Raw genomic sequence first — 13,424 nt, 5'->3', positions numbered from 1 at the left:
CTTTTCTCTTTTTACTAGAATTCCAGAAGGTCTCCAAAAGTGAAAAGTCTATTGCCAAACTGCATTAATTATGACGTGCTTCAATGCTTGATCATGGAGAATCAATAGGATTGATTCCCTGAATTGCTTTTGAATAATAACACATTGAAAGTAGGACATGGAAAAGAAATGAGCAGATTTTCATTTTTTTTCTTAATTTGACAACTTTAGCTACAAAAATAGGGTGTAAGGTTGTTGATCTTATTAACGTAGAAACTTGTTTTTCTTGGTTTTTTTTTCAGCTACTGCCATTTTATTGGATATATTTGTTGCTTTACTGCCAGTTACTTTTGACGATGTTCATTAATGATCTGTCAGTAATTCCCGTTTGCTTACTATTGATCTGGATTATATATGTAATTTGTGTATATTATACTACTTAACATATTAAAGGCCATATACCAAATATTCAAATCGTGGAAGTAGTGAGCATATGGTTTGATCATTGTTTTTGTCAGTGGCGGAGCCAAGAATCTAAATTATGGTGGGCAAAAAATGCATAGTAAATTTTTTAAAAATAATTACTAATAAATTATACTAACAATTGTTTTAAAAAATATTTATTATAAAACAGTCATTATTATAATCAGGTTTAATGCTAATTGAATAGAAAAACAGCACAAAAAACCTTAAAACTCTAATTAAATGTTCATGAAATCTGAAAAAAATTCTAAATCAATACCCTCAATCCTAAAAGAAATCATAGATCTATGTTAATTGAAAATTTTTCCACTTCGGTTGAAAATTTTCAAAACTTTAGGTGTTGTGCTTAATGCTAATTGAAAAGAAAATTAGTTCAAAAAACCTTAAAACCCTAATTAAATGTTCATGAAATCTGAAAAAAAATCTAAATCCATACCCTCAATCATAAAAAAAAATCATAGATCTATGCTAGATTGAAAAATTTCCCACTTCGATAGAAATTTTTCAAAACTTTAGGAGGGGCTTGAGCCCCCCCCTCCGTGCACAATCCGCCCTTGGTTTTTGTCCATTTTGCTTTAACATATTAAAGGCTATATTATTCAAACTTCCAATTCGTGGAAGTACTGGACATGTGGTTTGATCATTTTGTTTATTTTTGTGTCATCGTTTTTTTTATTTGTGCTTTGTTAACTTTTATGAACTAAATTGTATTTTTTAAGAATTTAAGATTGGATAAAATAGAGTAGCGTTTTCTTTGGAAACTTTATCAATGTTTAACTGGATGTCGATTGGGTTTATTTCCATTTTTCAAATGCTTTAATACAGTGCAAAACATTTTATTGTCAACGAAAAATCTCATTTTAGTAAATCTAAAGTGGTTGCTTTAAGGTGGTAAGAGGCCAGTAGGACCATTTGGGCATGGGTATGGACCATTCACTACCTTTGCAAAAATAGTGATCAAATCATCCACATATAAGCAAACAACTAGAAAATCTTCTCCTCTTTACATATAGAGATGGTTCGCTTGGGCTTAATTGAAATTCTTTCTTTTGAAAATATTGATCTATTTTCATATTGCTCACGGTGCTTGCTTTAAGCCATATAAATCTTTCTTTAACTTATAAACTTTTTCTTCATATCATTCATTCTTAAAGCCAAGAGATTGCTCAACATATACCTCTTTTTTGAGTTCTCCATTAAGAAAGACAGATTTTATATCCAACTAATATACAAGAACTTTCAACTCAGTAGAGATGGCTAGCACAACTTGAATTGTCTTCATTCTCACAACTGAAACAAAAGTTTCATTAAAGTCTACTCCAAATTTTCAGGAATAGTCTTTTGCTACAAGTCGAGCTTTGTGCTTTTGAATTGAGCCATCTTCATTGAATTTGGTTTTAAAAATCTATTTTAGACCAACCATATCTTTTTCTTTTGGCCTATCTACCAATTCCCATGTATGATTTTTCTCAATTGCAGAAATATCTTGATTTATGGTAGTTTTCCAAATATCATTTTTAATGGCTTCTTCATAATTTTGAGATTCAAATGAAAACAATGTCATATGACAAGAAGCATATATATATGCAAGAGATCTAACCTTTCTATGAGGAGTATCTGATTCTAAATCACTTGAGTCCATTGGATCCATATGTTCTTTGCTTGTAGAAGTGTCTGACATAGTCAAATTTGTCTCTTGTTGAGGTGCTTCTATTGAGTGTGTTCCCAATCCCATTCACTTTTTTTATCAAAAATTACATCTCTTGAGATAACCAACTCCTTTGTATTTAGGTTAACTAGGTGATAGGCATTTGAAGTATCACTATAACCAACAAATGAACCTTTCTCCCTTCTTAACAAATTTTTCTCTATTTTGAGAAAGAATTTTGCAATAAACAACATAACCAAAAACTTTAAAATGACTTACTTTTGGTTTGTGTTTGTACCATGCTTCATACGGAGTTTTGTTGTGAATAGACTTAGTGAAGCTCTATTCAAAATATACACTGTTGTGTTCACGGCTTCAGCCTAAAACTGGTTGGAAGATTCTTTTTTTTTAACATGCTCCTTGCCATTGCAATAATAGTGTGATTTCGTCGCTCTATGACACCATTTTGTTGTGATGTTTTTGCAGCACTTAGTTGCCTTTTGATACTGTAGATTTTGCAATAGCTCTAAAATTCATTGGATGTAAATTCTCCTCCGCTGTCAGTCCTTAATCTTTTTAATTTGAACCCACTCTCATTTTCCATATAGGCTTTAAATTCTTTGAAAATGGAGAATGCTTTTGACTTTTGCTGGAGAAAGTATATCCACATCCTTTTGCTGAAGTCGTCAATGAAGAGTAAAGAATACTTTCTTCCATTACGAGATTCTGTCTGCATCAGTCCACAAATGTCTGCATAAACCAATTCAAGAGGACACTTCACCTTCTAAGATGAATTTGAGAACCTAAGTCTATGAAATTTGTCATATATACAACTTTCACATATTTTATTTTTTCCATCGATATAAGGAAGCCTAATCACCATATTTTTTTGCTTCAACAATTTCAAACTTTGATCATTTAAATGTCCAAATCTTAAATGCCAAAGATTTGATACACACTACAAGAAAAATGCTAATTAGCGATGAAAATTTGTGACGGATTTTTTCCATCGCAATTTTGCGACGGAGTAGCAAGAGAAAACTCTCCGACGCTAACATTCAAAATATTTGCAAAATTAGCAATGAAAAAAAAATTATCGCGAATCCATCGCTAATTAGCGATGGATTCACGGTGAAAAAATTATGTCTCAAACTCTGTCGCAACTTAGCGACGAAAAGTTTTCTGTCGCTAAGTCACAACGAATTAGCGATGGCATTTTTTCGTCACCAAACATTACAAGAAAAAATGCTAATTAGCAAGAGAATTTTTCCATCGTTAATCTGTCGCTAATTAGAGAGGGAATTTTTCTATCCCTAATTAGCGTAAAAAAAAATCTGTTGCTAATCTGTCGCTACTTTTCAATTTAAATCGACCCATCTAGGGCACGAAATTTTCCCTCTCTCCTTGTGCGAAATTTAAACCGACCCAAAAGTCGTTCGATTAAAGTGCCGAACGACGTGTTTCTCTTTCAGATCGTTCAACTTCTTCGAGAAGCCTTGCAGATGATGGTCGAAATCTAAGGTCACCGAGGTTCGTCGAAAGGGAGAACTCTCATCAGAATAACGAGCAATCCGTAGCTGCGCTTCACATGCTAGCTCCTTTTCTATTGTGATGTCCAGTTGTATCATCATCATCCTCATTGTCGTTGTCTCCTTTTTCGAAAAAGCTTGATCTCACTCTATTTCGTCTTCGTCAGATCTTCGGTGTCTTTTTTATCAGAATGCAACTTCACTTTTGAGTGATTTTTGATCGGGTAAGTTAAGCGGATCTTGTGTTTCCTTGGTTTTCTTTGCATATTTTCTCTATGGATGAGATACGGCTTTTGCTTTTCTTTGCAGTGGCGGGCCAGGCTGGACAAGCGGGGAACCAGGTTGAGAGGGCGTCGAAGAGCACGCCAGTTCTATGCAGAAGACCCTGTAGTGGTGGGTCGGGCCGCTCGGGTCTAAGACCCTATGCAACGCCTGTGTGGTGCGGTACAAGTCCGGCCTATTGCTGTCAGAATACCACCCGATAGGGAGCAATTTTTTTTTTTTAAATTTAGCGACGAATAATGTCTATCACAAAACCAAATCTATACTTATTTAGCAACGGACTCGCGGTGGATCATGTACGTCGCTAATCTATCGCAAATTTATGACGAAAGTAGCAACAGATAAGTTCTGTCACTAATTAGCGACCAAAAATTTTCGATGGATGCTATCTATCATTAATCCATCGTCAATCTATCGCTAAACAATTTAGCAATGGATAGTGCCCATCGCTAATCCACAGTTTTCTTGTAGTGACATCTAAACTTTCAACCTTTAGTACTTGTCCTTCACATGAACTCATAGTTAAGAAAAAGACTTTATTTACAGTCATATTCACTTTGGCTATTGTTTGCGGACTATTTTTGTCAACAATAGTATATTGGTCATTATTGGAGTTTACTAAGTACCCCTTTTCATTAATTGACCAGTACTTTAAAAGTTTTGTGCTAAACCAAGTACATAATAAACATCATGAATGAATTTGGTTTGACCTGATTTAGTTTTGACTGTTATGACTCATTTGCCTTTAACATTTTGAGATTTTTGATCTCTCATTCTTACTTTGGAGGTGATAGTTTCATCGAGTTTGACGAAACACTTTTTATTTTCAGTCATGTGGTTGCTACAACCACTATCTACATACATATATCATTTGGTTTTTGCCCAACGTTCATGCAAGAGAAGACAATTTGATCTTTCTCATTTTTTTTTTTTGAGAAATTGGCTTCATACTTTTCTTGAAACCAACAATCCTTTTGAGAGTAATTTGGTATTCAACATCTTGTACATTTGAATTGGCATTCTCTAGACTCATGTCCAGATTTTTTGCAGACATGACAGTATTTTTCTGACTGCTTAAACTGTCTTGGTTGACTAGAATAATTTTTTTCTTTGTTGCGACCTTTGAGGAACTTTTGATTTCTTTCTTTTAAAAAATAAGGTCTTCTTTTGAAGCCTTCTTTTTCTTCATCTATATTGAGATTTGTTTGGAGTGCATGCTTAATCACTTGAGATTCGGTCCTTCCAATCCGCTTCTCATGTGCCTCGAGGGATCCCATCAATTCTTGTAATTATAGAGTTGATAAATCTTTTGACTCTTCTATTGCTGCTATGACATAATCGTACTTCGATGACAAACTTTTAAAAAAAAATTAACTATTTTTTTCTCCTTAATTTTATCATCATAACTTTTTATTTGAGTGATAATCCCAACAACTCTGGTAAAAATCTTTTGAATGGATTCATTGTCTTTCATAGACAATGTATCAAAATCTCTCCACAGTGCTTGAAGTTTGATGGAGATAATCTTCTCCGAGCCTTGGAATTCATTCTTTAAAATATCCCAAGCTTCTTTAGATGAACTTGTATTCATGATTCGGGAAAAGATAGCATTGCTTACCCCAAGTTGGATATATAGAAGTATTTTTATATCCTTCTTCTTGTTATCCTTAAAAATTTTTTGTTTTGGAGCGGTCCATAATGTAAGAATTGCATCATCAGTTGGTTCTTCGTAACCGCCATGAACAATCTCCCAAAGCTCTTGTGAGGCAAATATAGTCTTCATTTTAAGACACCAAAAAATCATAGCCTTCACTATCAAACACGGGCAGTTAGAGTTGGGAGAGATTGGCGACATAATTGTTCAATTTTTCTGCCATGATTTAGATGTAAGTGTGGTCTCCTTCAACCTGGCTCTAATATCACTTGTTGGGTTTTGAATACCCTAATTGATGCAACAAAATATGACTATAGCCAACAAAAATAAGGTTGAGAAAAAGAGGAACTTAAAAGTTTTTCTCTCACTTACACACAAATGCACTAAAAAAGAAGTAATATTTTATTGAGCAAATGAGATGAGGTTGCATACTAATACAAGAAGGATGAAGGTGTTCGGTGTAAGAAGAAGAGAAGAGGGAATTCAAATAATGGAAAACAATGGAGACCACTCCTTTTTTGGAGTATGTTTGGACTTGATGATGTGGAATAGTACCATATTGAAAAGTTTCAAGGATGTTGTGGGCTTTATAACCTACATGGAAGCTCTTACACTTGTTCCAAAGAACAAGGGAGTGGGATGACTACCACACACACACACACACGCCGCGCTGGGCTGGGCCAGGCTCAGGTTCGGGTAATTGACCCTTTAAAGCCATATTCAATCAAAGTCCAATGATCTTTTTGCCCCATTTTCTGTCTTTTATTTGCATTAGATTATGGATTATGAGCAATGGGTAACGGATAAATCCGTTAATGGGTCACGACCCCTCGTATTCCGTAATGGGTCTCTTCCATGATTTTGTAACCGTTCGTGGGTTATAAAAACGTGGTTAGGGTTGGGGTTACAGACACATACGAAGTCGCCTGACTCTTCATTTTTCTCTCTCCCTACTGCTATCTTTCTCTCTTGTTCTCCTGAGTTTTCCCAGAAAGGGGTTTTCTGCAACAGTGGTTTTGAGAGGTTGTCTTCGAAGGATGATTGATCGTCGGAGTGCACCGATCCGGATCATCGAGGCTATTGTGTCCTGGGGAAAGGACGCCAGACCCTATTTGCACCGTATGTGGGGGCGAATCTTCTCTAAGGGGAGTACTTTCGTACGCCTTAGCCTATTACATAATATTAACATGTTTTTGTTGTTTCTCTTATGTTCTATGCATCTGTTTGTTTATTTGTCTTTGTCTGGATTTTGGTATTATGTGGAAATCGACATGTTTGCTCCTTGTTCATGTTTTGATCAACTGTTAATCGTGATTATCATATTGATTCATATACTGATTTATGTCATGATGTTGATTGTGAAACGATGTGATCTGAAATATGATCCAACAGTCTTAGAAAAGATTCTAAGCATGTCGATTGTATCAAGGTTTATACCGAAAGTGAACATGTCTGGTATGCCTGAAAAAATCATCGATCAAAATTTTAAGTGTTGGCAACAATGCATGAAAATCCGGTTCATGACGATAGGTCTGCTATCTGTTCTGGAACTCGAATGCCCTTCAGTTTCTGAGACTGACCATGATCCTACTGTGGTTAATGCGGTTGTAGAGTGGAAAGAGAATGACGGTATATGCCGTGGTTGCATTCTATTAGCTCTGTTCAACACTTTGTTCGATGTATACTGTTTCTCGTCTACCACTGCTAAAGCTCTATGGGATGAACTTGACAAAAAGTACAATACCGAAGACCAAGGTCTTGAGAAGTACTCGATTGCCAAGTTTCTGAAATATCGAGACTTAATTATTAAGAACTTGTAGGCATAGTTGTTCTCTACATAACCCCAAAAGACAACATCTACAGTTTTAGAACCCAGCTTCTTTCTGTTGTGTTTTGAGACAAGTACCTTTGCAAGGCACCCCCACACTTTAAGGAATTTCAAGTTAGATTTCCTATTTCTCTAGAGTTCAAAAGGGCTACTATCCTTGTGCTTCTGAGAAACTCTATTCAGAATATGGCAAGTCGTATTCAGAGTATCCTCCCATATATAGGTAGGTAATCCAAAACTCCCAAGTAGAGCATTTATCATGTCTGTTAGGGTTCTATTCTTCCTTTCTACAATCTCATTAGATTGAGAAGAATATGAAGTAGTAAACTCATGAACTATGTCAACAGATTTGCAATATTCATCAAGTTTGTTAGATGTATATTCTCCCTCTCTATCAGACCTCAATCTTTTAAGTTTCTACCAGTTTGTATTTCTACTTCATTCTTAAAAATAAGAAACTTATCAAAAGCTTCATCTTTTGATTTTAGCAGATACACATAACAGTATTTAGTGTCATCATCTATAAAAGTGATAAAATACTTTTTATGATTTCTAATTAACACTCCATTAAACTCACAGATATCTGTGTGCACCAGATCCAATATTTCAGAATCTCTAACAATTGTATGGAATGGTTTCTTACATTGTTTTGCTTGCACACAAATTTCATATTTTTTAGTTTTATCTATGGAATGCTCAGGAATCATCTTCAAGTTTATCATACGTTTCACAGAATTGAAATTCATATGACCTAATCTATTCTGCCACCAGTCAGATGAGTCTATATTATAAGCAATATTAGACAATGAATCAAACAAAGCATCATTCTCTAATTTATTACTGCAAACATGTTCAACTCGAAGTTTAAGCAAACCATCATCTAAATACCCTTGCCAATAAATGTTCCAGAATGCAAAATAACAACTTTATTACATTTAAAATTGAATTCATAACCCTCTCTAACTAGACATGAACCACTTAAAATGTTCTTTCTAAATACAAGCACATGGTGCACTCTGTGTAAAGATAGAACTCGTCATGAAAGAAACTTCAAATCCATGCATCTAATCCCTAACACCTTTGCAGTCGTTGAATTGTCCATAGTCACGGATCTGCCTGCAGCAGCCTAGTATGAGACAAAGACAAACTTATCAGCACAAACGTGCATATTAGCCTCAGTGTCAACCAACCACTCAGTTGGCTCATAAACATGATAGATTTGTGGGTTAACAGAAACAAACCAAGTACTGGTCCCAACAACCTCAGTCACCATATTGACTTGAGACATTCCATCTGTGGTCTCATGAGCCTTGGCCTTCTTGGAAGGACATTCCTTATCCCAGTGCCCAACCTGCCCACAGTTTGTTCTTTGCCTTCTTCTAGATTTTGGTCTTAGGTTTAAATTGGTTTTTCATTGCAGATTTCGGTTTTTGTCTCTTGGCTTTAAAAGATCCGATCATCATGTTCACTTTAAATTGTTCAGTTGGCATAACAACCTGTTTCTGACTCCTATGCTCTTCTTCAATGGCTATGGCTACCATAAGATCATCCAGGGAGATCTTCCCTCTACGGTGCTTGAGAGACATACCAAAGTCTACCCAAGACTTAGAATTTTTTTTGATGATGGTCATAACTTGAAACTTCTCAGGAGGTTTCATATAAGCCTCAGTCAAACTGTGGAGCAACAACAGAAACTCGTGTGCTTGTTCAGTGACCGACTTTCCCTCTAGATATCTGGTATAGATGTAAACTCTATTGTTGAGCTTCGAGAAGCTACATTCTTTGAGGATGTATTTTCCATGAAAGTTGGTATACCTCAGAATCTTTCTTCTTTAGATATACCTTCAACTTCTGGTTTCATTCTCGAACATGTAGAAAGGATGACAGATGTAAAGGTTGAGTCTTCTTGTTCCCACTCCAGACCAATTGAGTCTAAGGAAGTGGTTAAATCAATGAGCAAGAGACCATAGATTACCAAGGATTTGGGAAGTGATTATATCACTTACCTTATCGAGGATGATCCTCCCACTTTCCAAGATGCAATGACTTCACCCAAAGCAAGGCATTCGAAAAAAGCCATAAAGAGTGAAATGAACTCTATTGTCTCTAATGACACTTGAAAATTGGTTGACCTTCCTCGTGGTAGTTCTACTATTGGGTGCAAATGGATCTTTAAGAAGTTAAAACCAGATGAATTCATTGATAAATACAAGGCGAGGCTGGTTGTCAAGGGGTTCAAACAAAAGGAGGGAATAGATTATTTTGACACCTATTATTTGGTTACTCGGATGACTATAATTATGTTGCTTATTGCACTGGCTTTCATTTATAATCTCTGAGTCTATCAAATGGACGTGAAGACCGCTTTCTTGCATGGCAATCTTGAAGAAGAGATCTATATGGATCAACCTGAGGGTTATGTGACTCCTGGTAATGAAAATAAAGTTTGTAGACTTGTTAAGTCATTATATGGACTAAAACAAGCCACTAAACAATGGCATGAAAACTTTAATAATGTTATTTTATCATTTGGCTTTGTTGTCAATGAATCTGATAAATGTGTTTATTACGAAGTTAAAAGTGATGCATGTATTATTTTATGCATGTATGTAAATGATATTCTATTGTTTAGTTCCAATATGGGAATTATGAATGAGACAAAGTTGTTTCTTGGTAGTAAATTTGATATGAAGGATATGGGTATTGCAAATGTGATCTTAGGCTTAAAGCTAACTCGTTCAGCTGATGGTATAGTTATTTCTCAATCTCATTATGTTGAGAAAGTACTTGAGAAATTTGGTTATAACCAAGAGAGATCTGTAGCAACTTTATATGACCTTTCTATTCCTCTTTATAAGAATATGACTGGTGTACATGTGTCTCAATTAAGGTATTCCCGGATTATTGGAAGTTTGATGTATCTTGCAAATTGCACGAGACCGGATATTTTGTTCTCTGTGACAAAATCAAGTAGATACACAAGTTGTCCAAATCGCACTCATTGGAAGGCATTAGACAGGGTACTTAGATACTTGAAAGAAACTATTTCCTTGAGTTTGCATTACAAGAGATTCTCTGTTGTACTTGAGGGATATAGTGATGGGAACTGGATAGCCATGAACTCTAGGAGTTATGGTGTAACAGGGTATGTATTTACCTTGGGTGGCAGCGCAGTCACCTGGAGATCAGTAAAACAGACTATCTTGTCACAGTCTACTTTTAAGGCTGAGCTTTGTGCTTTAGATATCACATGAATGGAAGCTGAGTGGTTAAAGAGACCTCTTGAGAAACTTTCTTTAATGAGCAAACAAATTCCTGTAATATCTGTACATTGTGACAATATGGTCATAATTGCAAAAATCAAAAGCATAAAATATAATCAAAAGTTGAGAAGACACATCTAAGTCAGAATAAAATCTATAAGGGAATTGGTGTCTCAGTTAGTGGCTGTTGTGGACTATATTGGATCCAAAGAGAACACAACTGATCCATTAACAAAAGAACTAGATAAGTCATTAGTCATGAAATTCAGAAAGAGGATGAGACTGAAACCCATCAGTAATTCATCTACAATAGCAACCCAACCTATCTGAGTGGAGATCCCACAAAGTAGGTTCAATGTGATAATAACAAGTTGTAGGGTGAACTAGATAGCACCTTCTTAATGTGATACTATGTATCTGTGTATGTTCCTCTGATTACTCTGGAAAGGTGTTGTAACTGTAAGTTAAGGAAGAGTGAAAACTCTGAATGAATTCAAAGCCTTCTAGGCGAGATGTTAGCAGTGCATCTCTGGAGAAGCCCACCTATGTGAGTGTGATTGTTTGGCTGCAGTTTAAAGAATTGGGTTATTCCTGAAGTCACTCATGAAATAGGATTCGAGCGCATGACCTTTAATACGCCGCCCCTAAATATTACAATCAGAACCTTTATCGTGTTGTTAATGGGCACTTCTACATCAAAGGTTCAAGTTCAAGTCTTTAGTTCACTTCATTCATGTGGGGGTAAAGTTGGTCAACTAAGGTAGTGGTTCAAACTGAAAGGCACCATTACTGAAAGCATGATATGTCCTGCTGTAGATTACTCCATCTTGCATCTTGGTTTCCTCATGTTTTCAATTTTTGAATCTGTAGGAGAATGTTGGGTGTAAGAAGAAAAGAAGAGGAAATTCAAATAATGGAAAACAATGGGGACCACTTCTTTTTTAAAGTAAGTTTGGACTTGATGATGTGGAATAGTCCCATATTGAAGAGTTTCAAGAATGTTGTGGGCTTTATAACCTACATGGGAGCTCTTACACTTGTTTCAAAGAACAAAAGAGTGGGATGACTACCACACACACACACACGCTCGATCGCCCACCGCGCCGCACCGTACCGAGCCGAGCCAGGTTCGGGTAATTGGCCCTTTAGGGTCATATCCAATCAAAGTCCAATGATCTTTTTGCCCTGTTTTTTTGTCTTTTATTTGGATTAGATTATGGGCTATGAGAAATGGTTAACGGATAAATATGTTAACGGGTCACGACCCCTCGTATTCCGTAACGACTCTCTTTCACGTTTTTGTAATCGTTCGTGGGTTATAAAAATATGGTTAAGGCTAGGGTTACAGACACATATGAAGTCGCCTGACTCTTCGTTTCTCTCTCTCTCTCTCCTGCTATCTTTCTCTCTCGTTCTCCTGAGTTTTCCTAGAAAGGGGTTTTCTGCAACAGTGGTTCTGAGAGGTTGTCTTCGAAGGACGATCGATCATCGGAGTGTACCGATCTGAATTGTTGAGGCTATTGTATCTTGGGAGAAGGACGCTGAACCCTATTTGCACCGTACGTGGGGGTGAATCTTCTCTAAGGGAAAGTACTTTCATACGCCTTAGCTTATTACATAATATTAATATGTTTTTGTTGTTTCTATTATGTTCTATGCATCTGTTTGGTTATTTGCTTTTGTCTGGATTTTGGTATTATGTGAAAATTGACATGTTTGCTCTCTGTTCATATTTTGATCGACTGTTAATCGTGATTATCATGTTGATTTATATATTGATTTATGTCATGATGTTGATTGTAAAATGATGTGATCTGAAATATGATCCAACAGAAGGCTTTATATAGAGCCCAAAAAATATATATTTACACTTTTTCAAAAGAAACCTAATACCTTTTCGTAAATTTCAAAGAGACATAAAGTTGCATCCTTTCAGCAAGCAAGGTCTCTTTTTGAAAATCTAAAACACCTCTTTCAAATTACAAATTACTATTTGACAATTTCATAGTTAAACGTTATGACTGTTGGATGTTTGATTTATGATTCTCGATTGCTAGCAGTTGGTGCTAATCATATTTGAATTATGCAGGTGCGTCCTAACCTTATGAAAGGCGATCATGTGAAAATTGCAGATCCAAACCTTTATGGGAGGTATGATCATGCCGGTTCATTCTGGAAGGTAGCAGAATTGGCACTAGAGTGCACTCAAGATAAGGGGATGGAAAGGCCAAATATGGGCAGGGTAGTAAGTGAACTAAAGGAAGCCATCGCGTTGTGCAATGAAGTTTTCACTGCTGGGGTTTCTTCAGATAGTAGTGTCCAACAGAAATCAGAAGCATCTAGCTCTTTTTATAGTAACAACTTTATAATTGATGGACATACGCAGGCTTCTGTCGTGTATGATTCTCCTGCTGCAAGGTAAAAGTAGTAACCCATCAACTTTCTTGATTGTTCATTGCCTCCAGGGTCGTTGATCTTGTATGCATTCTTATAGATATTGGATGATACTACTGTTGTTTAAAAACAGAATAATTGGAGACTCTTGGTATATCGTATTTTACTTTATTTTTATTATTTTTGTGAATTATCTTGGAGATGATCTTTTGGTAGCTTCTTTAATAAATCTCACATACCTAAAAGCATCAGGCAACTTACGAATGAGTTAAAAAATGTAGTAACATTTTGAGTAAATGTAGTAAGAACTGACTAGACCTCTTTGTTACGAAATTGGATGCCTATTTTTCTTAATGCACTTCAA

General features: G+C 35.8%; 1 protein-coding gene across 4 annotated transcripts in view; it reads left to right on the top strand.

The window, feature by feature from the left end:
• The window catches only part of LOC149813930 (putative LRR receptor-like serine/threonine-protein kinase At1g05700), a 38,909-nt gene extending 25,686 nt beyond the window's left edge, over window positions 1–13,223 (top strand). For all 4 annotated transcript variants that reach the window (XM_089991637.1, XM_089991636.1, XM_089991635.1 and 1 more), the window contains one exon: window positions 12,756–13,223. In XM_089991637.1, the coding sequence (XP_089847763.1) occupies window positions 12,756–13,088 (333 nt within the window). In that variant the 3' untranslated portion in view covers window positions 13,089–13,223. The remainder of the gene's footprint in view (window positions 1–12,755) is intronic.
• Window positions 13,224–13,424: the final 201 nt, after the last annotated feature.

The sequence above is a fragment of the Nuphar pumila genome, chromosome 16 (genome assembly GCF_984573655.1).
Source record: "Nuphar pumila chromosome 16, dmNupPumi1.hap1.1, whole genome shotgun sequence".
Classification (NCBI taxonomy): Eukaryota; Viridiplantae; Streptophyta; class Magnoliopsida; order Nymphaeales; family Nymphaeaceae; genus Nuphar; species Nuphar pumila.
Note: the sequence above shows the minus strand (reverse complement) of the source record. Positions and strands in the feature narration are given on the sequence as shown.